At 57.5% G+C, this 13,153-nt stretch overlaps 1 protein-coding gene across 3 annotated transcripts in view; it reads right to left on the bottom strand.

Annotated features, from left to right (window-relative positions):
• LMO1 (LIM domain only 1) overlaps positions 1 to 12,164 on the bottom strand; it is a 38,009-nt gene extending 25,845 nt beyond the window's left edge. The window contains exons 1-2 of one of the 3 annotated variants that reach the window (XM_058662489.1): positions 12,125 to 12,164; positions 5,539 to 5,798 (exon numbers count right to left, since the gene is read on the bottom strand). In XM_058662489.1, coding sequence (XP_058518472.1) covers positions 5,539 to 5,563 — 25 coding nt within the window. In that variant the 5' untranslated portion in view covers positions 5,564 to 5,798; positions 12,125 to 12,164. Of the gene's footprint in view, positions 1 to 5,538; positions 6,134 to 9,926; positions 10,034 to 12,124 lie in introns of those variants that run through there. The other 2 variants (XM_058662488.1, XM_004593810.3) reach the window with 2 other exon arrangements.
• Between the last annotated feature and the right edge of the window lie 989 nt (positions 12,165 to 13,153).

Here is a 13,153-nt window from a genome sequence, read left to right as displayed (position 1 = left end):
GGACAGGCAAGCCCCCATCAGCGCTTCCCAGGAGCATAGAGGTACATTCCCTGGGCTATGAGCTATGCTGCTTAGAGCTATGCCTGGCACACCATGGTCACCACCAGCTGATCTTCCTTCGCATCACCGTCTTCTACCATCCAGCCCCTTGTGTCTCAGGGTCTAGGCAGAGGGCTCAACAGCTAGGCACTGAACCCCAAGAGATACTGAAGCCTTAGATTCCTCCCCAGGTAGCCCTGGACAATGAATTGGCACTCTCCAAGCATCAGGCTTCTCTCCTTAAAACGCAAGATTTTGCAAGGACAGGCCATGGAGGTCACTGCCTTGGGGATCCAGACGCTGGTGAGTGCTGCTGAGGCGGCCTGCCAACCTGTCATCCGACAACGACTGCAACAGAGACCCTGAAAGAGAAGGGTGAGAGGCCACTGCTCACCAGTGAATGGGGCTCTAGACTGGACAGGACTCTTTCTGATCATAGCATGACTGAGCAGGGAGCAACAAGGCTCACCCAAATCCAAGGCTTGCACACACGAGCAGGATCTCATTTAATCCTGGTAGGATTCCTGACAGTCGGGCATGGCTGTTGTCACTATAGGGATGAGAGAGTATGGAGGTAACGTGTTGGGTGGGGGTGGACACAAAACTTCTGTGGACATGCTGGGTCTTTATAGTTGAGCATGACGGCTCGGGGGTAGCAGGTTTAACAGAAGCTAACACACCAGGAGTAAACCTGTGCCCTTTTTTCCACCTTACTGTCCTGTATCAGTTGTCTTAAGGACCCCGATTGGAGCCAGAGCTGTGACATAATGGGCAAAGGAACTGCCTCCAAGGCCAGCAGCCCGTATGGGTGTTGATTCAAGTCCGAGCTGCTCCATTTGCAAGGCAGCTTCCTGCTGGTGTGCCTGGGAAGGTAGCAGAGGATGGCTCAATTGCTTTGGCTCCTATATCCATGTGAGAGACACAGTAGAGGCTGCTGGTTCCCAGCTCCAGCCACTGCAGCCAATTGAGGAATGAACCACCCGATGCAACATTCTCTATCTCTCCCTCTCTTTGCCTTTCAAATACACATGTGTATCTTTTTCTTTTAAGGACTGTGATCAGAGCTTCCTGGGTCCACATGGATCCAAACAGCTTTGCTGGGGGACCCAGGAAGAGCCCCAACTCTTCAGGTCCACACCTGCTCAGCTCATTCTCCCCTAGTGGGGCCAGAACATTACTTTATTCCACTAAGAGACAGCACGCCCAGCCACAGCCTCATCCCAACCCTGGCAGCCTGGAGCTGGTGGCTCAGCTGGGCTGTGGGTAAAACTAAGTCTCCTTTGCTCAGGACCACAGAAGGTTGGCCGTCAATGCCCACCAGCAACCCTGCATCTGTTCCCAGGGTAAGTGCCCCAAATAACCCTCCTGTACACAGCCTGCCCACAGAGAGATCTGCTTGGAGGCTCCTTAAGTAAGAGGGTGGAAGAGGGTGTTGGACACAAAGCCCTCGGGGGGTGGGGTGGGGTGGGGATGAGAGGCAGGCCAGTCCAAGTCAAACACACATTTCCATACACTAAAAGCCTGTTTGTGGGACAAGCACTGAGAGAGAAGCAACTCTTGCAGGCAAGAAGACCAGGCGTGCTGGGCCCTGGCAAACAAAGGGTGAAGCTTTTAGGCAAGCAGCGGCCAGTGATCTCAACTTCCCCCAGTCCTAATGCTCCTGAAAGGCTCTTGCCCGCTCCCTGTAATTGGGCATCAGTAGTTAATGCAGTATTGACTGCATTACACGCTCCCGTGCCTCCCCTCGCTAATGCCAATTGCATCACCTTGTACAGTCACCGGCTTGCTTAGCCAATAGCCGTTAAAAGCAATCCAAATCATGAATCATATGGGAAACTTTTAGCAAGACACCGCCATCCAAGGAGACAATTTACAGTTGAGTTAATCTGGGTACATTAGTGAGACATGGATTCTGGACGACAGACCAATTTATGTTGTTTCCCTGTCTCTCCCCTGCCCTGTTCCGCCCCCACCCCCTGGTGCTCTGTGTGGGCAGATGAATGGAACAGCAGGAAAGGGAGCACCTGTTTCTTTCCCCAAGGCTGCAGGGGGCCGGGGCGGTTGGGGGAGACCCATCTTTAAAGCCACTCTGCCGGGCTGAGTTTGGGCAGGAAGGGGAAGTGGCTGCCTGTGCTGCTCAAGTCTGGTGAGGCCTCATTCCCAGCACAGGCTAGCAATGGCCCCTGACACCAGGTGACTGCCAGGGTTGGTCCACCCCACCCTGACTCCCAATCGCCCTCACCAAGCCTCCACCAGTCTTCTGCAGATAGCAGTGCCCAGTGAACTCTGCCCTCTTGCCGAAAGGTTGGCACCAGCAGCATCAGAACCCCTTCTCTGCCTGATTCAGGGTTGGGAGTGTCTGGGTCACTCTAAGCCAGGTGAGACAGGTCTCTGCGGTATAGAGCACCACGGGATGTCCCTGCTGATGGCCAAGCAAGGACCAGTCAGCGCCGAGCAGAGCCAAGCGCCTGCCTTCGTGGATTCACCGAGTCAGCTGCAGCGGCTGTGCTCCTCGTGCTCATTAACCATTGAAGACTTCGCTGTCTGGTCCCGGCAGCCCCGTGGTCCTTAGGCATTTTCACTCATGAAAAAAATGCTCTAGGAATTAAGACTGCTGTTCCATCCTGCAATGGGCCGGTTGCTTCCCAGCGTCACCCCAGCCTTCTTGCTAGGCTTCTGAAGAGTTAGTGTGTACCCAGAGTCGCCCTTCCCCAGCACGCACCTGGAAGGGCACCCAGACTCCTCACTCCGGGCTCTGCCTGACTCAAATGCCTCTCAAATGAGCCCAAGGCCTCATTTTCCAGGGTTCAGAGCAGGCATTCCTCAGAGACATTTAGTCTCCCCTAAAAGCCCGCAGCCTGGTGCCAGCCCAAGCGGCAGGTGCCAGGAGAGGGGCCCGTTTCTCCGGGAAAGTTGGAGTTTGGCTCCATCTCCCTGACAGACTCGGCAGCGTTGAGAAAGCCCGGACCCTGAGTTCCAGTAAAGCTGAGATGGCTAGGCCAAGAGCAAGCGTCCAAATGAAAGCAATTAATCTTAAAACCCGAAGTTTAACTGTTTGCAAAACAGATCTTTCCGTCTCTGTGGTGACCCTTCCCTGCTCGACCTAATGGATTACTTTATTAATAATGCACTGTGCTTAAAAGCAAAAAAAAAAAATTTTTTTTCTGACTATTCAATACTTCAGAAAGTCTCTTAAACCCGTTGCTACGGCAAAACGATTGATATTTTATTATCTTTCAGAAGTGCAACATGAAAGCCCTGCAGCCCAGCAGAGCGAGAGCTTTGGTCCTCGGCAGCTGGCAGCCCTGACTTCAACCGGAGGAGCCCCAGCCTCTCCCGGCAAGACGCTGTCGGGTGGAGAAAAGGCATTGGGGGTGGTTAATAGGAACCCCGAGGTCCTGCTGCAGCCAGACAAAGGGTGCTGTGTGCAGCTCTAAGCAATGCACCCCTGGGGACCCAGGAAGCCAGCACCACCATCCAGCTCAGGAGCCCACCTGCTGGGGGGGGTCGCTGAAGTGTCCAAGAAGTGCCCAGGAAGAAGGTGAATAGCTCCAGAGCCTCTCTCCCTGCCCTCGTTGAAAGCGCTGCCTTGCAGGCTCCCCGACTTGAGGGAAGGTGGAGCAGAGGGTCGACTTCTGAGCAGGACAACTACAAACTGGGCAGGTCACAAAGCAGGTGGTTGCTTGGCACCCCACTTGCTTGCCTTCCCCGAGCTGGAACAGATCCCAAAGGCCCACGGTGTCCTCGGTGGTGGGTGTTATGTTGTTTAGGCCAGACAGGGTGGGTCCAGGGGGGCATGTCAAGTTCTCCTCCATGGCTGGGAAACATGTGCTCAAGGGCAGGAGACAGGCCCCAGTGACCTCCAACAAGCCTGAGGTACTCCTGGGTATCTGGACAGGGATCGAGCTGCAAGGCCTAGGGCATGGCGAGCTCAGGGTCTTGGGTGCGGAGACCCAAGCATGCAGAATCACCCCAGCTAAAGGATGTCATCCTGATTTCTACCTTCTCGCCATCGTGGGAGGACCCCCTGGAACCACACAAGGGCCCTGGGCACTGGCATCTTTGAGACCTTCATTTGTAGCTAGAGGGATGGAACCCAGAGGTGGGCCCCGGAACCCATGGCATTACCCACTGCATCAGGGATGAGAGGAACTAAACCAAGGCCTCCTGCCTTCCTGAGTGGCTAGATCCCAGACTCCTCCTCCTCCTGTTCTTTATAAAATGAAACCACCCAGTCACTGATGACCCTCAAGGGCTCTGGGGTGGAGGCCCGGGAAGGGACTGCAGATGGATGCCACAGCCAGCTTCCTCCCATTCCTTTCTGTCCTCCCACGCATGTGCGCCTGCCCCTACAGGGCCAACCCCTTCCTTATTAGATGTCTCAGAAGGTGAGACAAGTAGGCTGGTGCACCTGCACTTAGGACTCACCGTGTGACCTTGAGCCAGTCCTTTCACTTGACAATCTCACCTAGTCACTAAATCTCAGTGACTCCCAGTGAGCAGAGGGGACAGGCCCGGCAAAGGCAGGTCAGGGCATGGCCACCAGAGTCACGCTGACCCTCAGCAAAGCCACCCTTTGGGTTCCCAGCCTGTGGCACTAACCTGCAAATCTCCACGGGACACAAACAGGGCGGAGCTGGGGGACTCTGATCTAAGGTCACAGAACACGCAAGGACTTGCGCCCCAACGTGGCTGGGATCACTACCTTCTAGGACACTACAGGACATTTTCCAGCTGGCAAAAGCTTTGGGGTCTACAGGACCACGCGCTAGGGTTCCCAGCAGCACTGGCAGAAGTTCTGGGCTCTCGGTCCCGCAGAATGCTAAGGCCCACATTAGCTCTGGACTCCAGTCCATGTCACTACTGCCGCGGGCTCCCACACGGACCAGCGACGGTATACTTTGTTCCTCCGAGCCAAACTCCCGCCTCTGCACTCAGGGGACCAGCCGGCAAGGCAGCACAAGACAGAGCGCCCTTTCTCACCGACTTGTGCGTGGGCAGCTGTCCCAGGGAGGGCCCAGGCGGCCGCACCCTGGCCCGCTGGGCACCCCGGCGCGCGCTAGCCGCACTCCTGCGGCCCCTCAGGCCCCAAAGCTCTCCGGTCCAATGCTTTCCTCTCCCCTACCCCTACTCCCCAGCTGCTGATTTGCTCGGCGCTCAGCGCCTCTCGGGTTACGCGGCCGGCGCGGGGGTGATGGCTGCGGTGAGGCGAGCAGCCGCAGAGAAGCGAACCTCCACGGCGCGGACGTCGCAGACAGCCGGAGCCTCCTCGCGGCCCCGCGCACGACTCGGCGCGACCCTCCCGGGGGCTCGCCGCCCCCTCCGCCCAGTCCTGCTCGGACCCCCGTGCCCAGCCCCGGCCCAAGCCTCGGCAGGTGTGCGCTCGGGTCCCCGCGTGCGCGCTCCCGTGCGCCGCGCCGGGGGAGGGAGGAAGGGAACGGGGAAGCCAGGGGGTGCTGGGCTCCGGGACCACCACCCCGCCCCCAGCCCGCCACCTACCGTCCTCCTTGTCCAGCACCATCATCTCGGGCGCTCCGTGTCCAGCCGCAGCTCGGCTCGGCCGGGAGAAGGGCACCGGTTCGGGGAGCGTTTCGGCGGGGCGGCCGATCCTCGAGCAGCGAGCGGACTCTAATTACCCGCTTGTCCGGCTCTTAACCTAGATTGCACTCAGCTAGAATTACATTCAGGAGTGAAGCACTTCGCAGATACAAAAGCAGTCTCACCTACTTTTGTGCCTCAGAATTGCAAGGAACTACGAACTGCAATTGAGAGAGAGAGGAGAGAGAGAAGGGAAAGAGAGGATCAGAGCCGTTCCTTTGATTCTCACCTTCTAAATGGCTCAATTTGCCCAGTATAATCTGTCTTAATGTAATTGCATTTGATAGCTCATAACCCTGGCTCTGGCAACGACACGGCTTTCAGCCTCAAAGTGTTTTCCCCTCGGATTTAATCTGAATCTCAATCTAAAATTATATTCAAAGAGATGGGGGAATCTCGGCGGCCGTCTCCCGCTGCCTTTCTCCCTCAGTGTACGAGGTCTGCACTCCGGCTACTGAATAAATGCACACATTTCCCGGGTCCCCCTCCCTCCCGGGTTAATGGGGAGTGGAGACGCGCTGCTGCCCGGCTCCGCAGCGCCACCTGGAGGCCTTCCGGCCGCAGCTCGCCGTGTAGAGGCTCCGCTCGGGACCCAGGGGCCTGGTCTCTCCCCTCTGGGTCCAGTGGGGACAGCCCCTCCAACACCCCACCCCGTGACTGTCACTCCCAGGCCCTCAGCTCTGCTTTCTGCCTCTTCGCCAACTCCCGTGCCCTCCCTTTCTACGGGCTCTGCTTCAGGTGCTCTTGGTTGACTTCCAACTTTTCTTTGGCAAAGGTCACTCCTCTGGTTGGCAGGTGGCCAAGTGTCCCACAGCACTGCCCCTAGCTCACCCCGGCAGTCTCTCTCCGTGAGAGGGAGCCTGTCTCCTATCTCTCCAGAAAGCTCCGCTTGGCAATGGAGCCTCTTCTCCATCCATGGGTATTTTATTGAGCATGTGTTATGTGGCAAGCACTAAGGCGCCGAGTGCAGAGCAGCGAATCTGATTGATATTGCTGTTAGGGAGGTGACAGCTTCTGCTGTGTCACTCAGCCAGGAAGGGAGACAGTCTCCAGGTCCCTTCCTCTTTCCAGAGCACCAAGGCTGCTGTTCAGGCTGCCTACTCCAGGAAGGCCACCTACTTTTAAATCCCAAGGGCTTCCCCCCCCCCCCCCGACAGTACAGAGTTCCAGGGCATGGTGGAATGAATGATTTTTCCTCCCCCACTGCAGCCCAAGGAAGATCGCAGACCCCCGAGTGGGAAGCCGGAGGCCTCCTGGCCACAATCACCTGGGAGGAATTGGGCACGGAGCAAGAGGCTATAAAGGCTGTGATTCTCCCCCATCTCTGCCTGTCACCAGCTGCGCAGCTTAGCTGGGCGGTTTCTCACGGGGCCTCTGCTGCACTGTCTGTGAAATGGGGGCCCTAGTCTTCCCCCGCTCCAGGATTGCTGCGGGGCTGTGGTGAAAACAGGTTTAATGTACTTTGCAAACTGGCACTCTGGACCAAGGGAGTAGGGGGATCTGGGGTACAGAGGGAGACCTGTGCCCCTGGGCTTCGGGAGGCCCTAGGGCTTGGCCTGGGGCAGGAATGGTCCCTGGAGGGGGGCGGGGGGGCTGGGCAGGCTGAGCAGCCAGGCTTCTGCCAGCGAGAAGAGCCACCGCTGCTAATGAGATGCCTCTTCGGCAGCTCTGAAGGTTTCGCTTTCCCCTTCATCTCCAATACTTAATCCTAATAGTCCTTGAGTATATTTGATGTTAAATATATCATTTTGCTCAGACTCGCCGCCCCTCGGGACTGCAAGCTTGATCTCTCTCCTGCCACTGCAGCTACAGAGATGCCCTCGAGGTCTGAGAATGGCTCGGGCACAGCTGCCCCTGGCACATGTGCCTGGAACTGATCCTGCTCCCCTGCCTGCCTCAGCTTGGGGCAGGGTGGGCAGACAAGCTGGCAAGGGGCACTTCTTGTTGCGGACACCTGTGCTCCCAGGGGCCATCCACTCCATGGCGCCTGCAGCCTTCCTCCTTACCTCTGCTCACTTTCAGGGCTGAGCTGTGACCCCACAAGCTGGCACTCCATCGGGGCTAAGGCTGGTGGCTTTCCCCATCTCACTCTTGGCCTTATGTTGTGCTTGGCACTCTTTGTGCCAGTGCCAGCTCAGCCCAGCCCCCAGGGTACCCAATTAGTGGCCACACAGCTGGTGTCCCTTTGGGGAGTCAGGCCTCCTTTGCCTGAGGCCTGGGGTACTGTGCAGTGTCTCTCAGAGGCCAGGTGGGCGTGTCTGCCTGGGCCTAGGCTGCCGCAAAGGCTGCTGGCGCACACAGGTGGCCGTGCCATGCTCCCCTGTGATCTAAAGCGAGATGGCCACCACTGGGTTAACAGTCACCGGGCAAGACTCTGGGGCTTGGGCTCTCAGCCTGGAAGGGCTGCAGGCTAGACTGGCGCCTCCCCCATCCTGTGCTGCCTCCTCCTCCTGGCCAGCCTAGAGGTATCCCACCCCTGTGCTCACCCCCACCCTAGCTGCCCTAGACCCAGGGACACGCCCAAGGCTCCAGACTCCTGAGACAGCCCTGGGGTGTCTCCTCCCCAGTAAGGGGGAGTCCACCCCAACACATTCCACAGGTGATGAGCAGTGTACTCACATTTGGACAGGTCCTGGAAAAACCACAGGGAGATAAGGAATAACTAATCAGTCCCCAAGATTACTGTAAGGAGAAAAGGGATGGTACTGGTCGCCTGACAGAGTTCTGGGCAGGGTCCTGTGGTTTGTCTTTGGGTCTATCCATAAAGTCCCAGGGAAGGGTTCCTGCATTGTGGGGTGGTGCCTGGGAGCTGTGGGACTTGTTGCCTGAGGGCCCAGGCAGACCAGATATTCCAGAACTTTCTGGTGGAGGCTGGCAGATGTGTCTCAGCCAGGGGGCTTTGCTCCCCACACTCCGTGAGTAACCCCAAGCTGGGATCACAAGATGGCTTTTGCAGCTAATGCTCAGACAGGTATTCATGGTGACAAGGACTGCTTGTCTGGGAGCACCTGAGGTATCAGGGCAGAGTGGTGGCCCTACAGACCCTGCAGAGCCATCAGGATGCCTGTTGCCCAAGTACAGTTGTCATCACACCCCCTAAAACCAGTCAGGACCCTTGAACTTGGAATCAGCTGGAGTGCAGAAGTGTCCAGCAGGCCATCTTTCTCCGTCTGACGTCTGCAGAACCCAGGCCTTCTCCAAGGCTGTAGTCAGGACAGTTATCCTCCCCTTCCCCGGGGTTGGGGGAGGAGGCCTGGGCCCAATCTGTACCCCAGGAAGCAAGGGTCCTTCCTGTTTGAGGTAGACCACATCACATCACACCACACCACAGCCCTGGAGAAGCTGTGACTGTGGGTTGAGCAGCTGCCCAGAGGTGCCCTGGGATAGAGCACTTTCCTAGGCTACAAGATTTTTAGTGCTAAAATCCAGACAGTCGTTGACAACTATTCAAGGGCTCACTGCAGTGGGAGGTGGCAGGGTGGGAAGAGGGCCTAATGGGGCCAGAAAGGAAGGCTGGACAGCCAGTCTTTTCCCAGCCTCCTGCAGCCACATTTCATCCTCCAAGCCCTGGGGAGGGGACTCTGGCTAGGGAGGGTGTAAGTGCACCCAAGAGGCTACTAGGTGGAGGGGGTTGGCCCAAAGCTAAGTGAGTTTGGGAGTGTGAGTGGGCAGGGGCTCCTTGAGAAAAGGCGCAGAGATTACTAACACAAAATGACCAACAAGGACCTAGCCAACTGAGGGGCCCCTCTCCTCGGTGGAATCCCAAGTTTCTGGATTCTGTGGCCCATCCTTCTACTCCAGATTGATGCAGGCCCATCCAACGTGCCTGGCTGGGGACCCAAACAAGGTAACCTAACCCAGGGCTGGGAAGTCCCAGAACTGAGGGTCCTCAGGCTTGCCCTAGACGTACTGCACCCTCGTCCCAGCGGGGGAACGGCAGAAAGACCAGCAGACACTCAAAGAGGATTAACTCCTAACACCAACGTGTCCCTGAGGTGCACTTGCCAGGCGGTCAGAGCCAGTGAAAAAGTTGCCGGGCAGAAGCGCAGGGCTGCAGTAGTAGCCTGGGACACTCCCCTGTCTCTCCGAAGCCACCCGAGGGGCTGTGCTGGGCACCCGTGGCACACCCACCTCCCCCACCCCCGCCACCGCACTTCTGGGAAGCAGCCAACCAGCCCAAGGGCTCCGGGATGTGCGCCGGGACGAGGCACGCTGCCGTGAATGGGATGGCCTGGACAGAGCTCGCCAGCCACCCTGTGCCCCACGCGCCCCACGCGCCAGGCACCTACCGTCCTTCTGCTTCAACAGCATGGTGGCCCGCAGACTCCAGCCAGGCATAGGCCCAGGACGCCTTGGGGTGTGCGGCACGGCACTCCTGCCTCTGCCCGCCTGCCCGCCTTGCTCCCGCCAAACCCGTGAGGTGTCCGCCGACGGGCCGGGGCGGGGGTTCGGTCTGAGTGGAGCCCAGAGCGCAGCCCCGTGGGCAACGGGGCACGGGAGGAGGCAGAAGGGCGCGGCGCGGCTCCCGGCGGGCGCAGGGGGCGCAATTTGCCGGGCTGGGCTCGCCGGAGCTGCACGAGCAGCCGCTGCCTCGGCCGTGCCGGGGCAGAATGGAGCCGCGCGTTCTTTCTCGCTGCCGGCCACGCTCGCCTCAGCACAGTGAAGCCCGGATTTCCCAGGGCCCCTCAGATTCCCCTGTTAATTAAATCAATTCATTATGCTCAGATCTGATTAGCAGCCCTTCCCCCCCCTTTGAATCAATTATTCAATACACAAACATAATTGCTTGGGCCAGAGGTGCCCGCCATTAGCTTATTTAACTCCAAGGACACTAATTACCCGCAGGGCACGGGAACTTTTCTCATTAATTCTGACAAAACACAAAAGCACAGCCAGAGTGTGTGCGTGCGAGGGCTGTGCGTGCGTGCGTGTGTGACTGCACGCCAGAGGGAGGGCCGTGTGGCTTGCTGGGCGCACCCTCCCTCAGCCTGGTGGCCGTGTGCCTCCGGGGAGAGTGGCCTCGCAGCCTGGGACCAGGGCGCTGGGGGGGTAGGGGAAGGACTGTGGGAGTGCGGCGGGCTGGGCGTGTCCCTGGGGCCTGGAGAACCCCCTCCCCTGCACAGGAATGCGTGTGACTGTGACAGTACCGCTGTGACCCCAGGGCCACTGTGGTCCGCGCCTTGGTAGCAACCCCCCATCTTTTTTTTTTTTTTTTTTTTTTTTAACTTTCCTTGCCATTGCAGACCGCAGGTTCAAACTCCCGGAGGAAAACTACTGACCAAAACTCACCGAGGTGGGCTCGGTGTGGTTGACGCTGGAGCTTGGCTGGGCCAGTGCTCCCCAACCCCTACCCTGGCATCACCTGTCAGAGCTCTTCTGCTTGTTCCCCTCCCACCCCCAATCCCTTGCTGTAAAACCCCTTCCCACCGCGCTCCCTGACTCCCTGGGCGTTCTCACTACCCCACCCAATGCCACCTCCACAAAGTCCTCCCCACCTCCATTTCTGCAAATGCCGCACACCCAGGTACCCCTTCCCCCAACTCCACCCACCCTATGCCTAGGGTTTGGCCTCCAGTCTCAGGGGAGGGGCCGCGTGAGGGTGCACCCAGGGCTGACGAACTTCTCCACAATTTACCTCCCAGGAAATGCCTATTGAGAGCGCCAGGGAGAGAGCCCACAGAGGCAGGGACACAGAGGGTAATTGATTCCCCCAAATTAGGTTTCTGCTTTCTAAAGACTGGTATTGTCCCCGCGCTCAATGTGCACAGAGGTATTGAAGAGTTCCTTTTTGTTTCCTCGGGCAATGAATGAGCTTAATCCATTTGGCTTTATAAATCAGGAAACTAATATTCGCTCCTTCCATAGCAGCTTTTTAAAAAATTTAATTGGTGGGAGAGGCGCAGTTAGTCACCGTTATGCTGTCCCCAAGCCCCCACTTATCAAAACACTTTGGGACTGAGGGGTGGAGAAAAGGCTGGGGGTGGGGCGGGGCCAGCTTCCTCCTGCCCTCCCTGCTTGCGCACAGGGACCCTGTAGTGTCTGGGAAAGTTTGTGAAGTGATCGCAGGGATTAGATTGCATTTTGTGAGGGAAAGGGGGAGGGAGTGTGTTCAGAGGTACTCTTCAGGATGGGTCCCCAAATTGGCTGCTCTCAGTTCGCCTCTGAGCCACCGAGCGTGGCTATGCCATGCTGGCACTTGGCAAGTCCTCTCCTCCTCCTCCTCCCCATCTAACATGAGCCACACTCACTTTTCTGGTGCCAAGATCTGCCCCTGTTACTCTCCTGTTCCCCACACTCCCACCCCAAAGGCCTTTCTTGGCTCCCCCATTGTCTTCAAGACATAGTCCTACACGCTTAGCCCATCAGTTCAGGCTCTTGGCAGTCTGGGGGAGCTGTGCTACCATGGCTCCTGCCATGTGCATTCTTGTCCCCCCTCCCACTATGGGCATCACCTTGAGTCCTGCTCCAGGGACTTGGCCCTTCCCACCTCGCGAGGGCATCTCAGGAAGCAGTTCCCGTCTGCTCTTCTGAGCAGCTGGTGTTGCCATGTGGTGTGTGATCCATTCAGTTGAGGCCCAGGGGATGAGATCTGCCTCTGGGGACAGATATTTGATTTTTCCTGGAGGGAACGGAAGGATGGCATAAAGAGTCTTTACTGGCTCTGCCCAGGGCAAATGGGAGCTGCAAGGTAGTGTGGGCCAGGACCCAGGAGTGCGCTTCTCTGGAGATCCCATATTGGGATCCTAATGCTCTCTGTTTAACTCGACGTAAGGCCAAGTAGAGCCACTGCCCTAGCTCAGGGCTGGCTAGTCTAAGAGACAAGTGATACCTGGAATTCTGCCTTCTCTCACAGTCCTGGCCACCTATCTGGTGTGAGCTACACCCGTTATCTCTGGGAGGATACTTCATGATGATTTGCACAAAAGCCTCATATGTATTAGTATGGCCCTGCACCTGGGTATCTCTCTTTGTCCAGAACTCATACTCAGACAACCCAGCCTGGGGTGAGCACTCAACTCCCAGATGGTGGCCCCCTCCACATACCCTGCACTTGCACTTGAGGCAAAAGCTTGCATGAGCTCAGCCTCATGGGTTTCAGAAAGAGAAAGTTCAGAGAGCGTAATGGCCATGAAGTGGGTAGGTACTGAGAGAGAAACCCAGCCCCATCTACACATGTATGAGGGACACCAGCTCTTGAGACACTGAATTCACTTCCCAGCTGGGACTGGGATGTGGACAGACTTGTCCTAAAGACGGAGATCCCCATGCGGGCCTTTCAGTGGAGGAAGGATCAGGAAGCACCTGAGAGGAGAGCTTGCATGGACCAGCCTGAGCAGCAAGTCCTGGGGTCTGCAGGGAGTGACAGTGGCTGGTACCGTGCCACACAGACCTACCACACTCCTGACCAGCACTAAAAGTAGAAGGGGATGATTAAAAGATGGGGTGGTAAAAGCCCTACAGCTTTGTCATGGGAGCCCCCTCTGCCACTGACCTCCATCAGTCACGGAACTAAGGT

The sequence above is a fragment of the Ochotona princeps genome, chromosome 4, assembly GCF_030435755.1.
Source record: "Ochotona princeps isolate mOchPri1 chromosome 4, mOchPri1.hap1, whole genome shotgun sequence".
Classification (NCBI taxonomy): domain Eukaryota; kingdom Metazoa; phylum Chordata; class Mammalia; order Lagomorpha; family Ochotonidae; genus Ochotona; species Ochotona princeps.
Note: the sequence above shows the minus strand (reverse complement) of the source record. Positions and strands in the feature narration are given on the sequence as shown.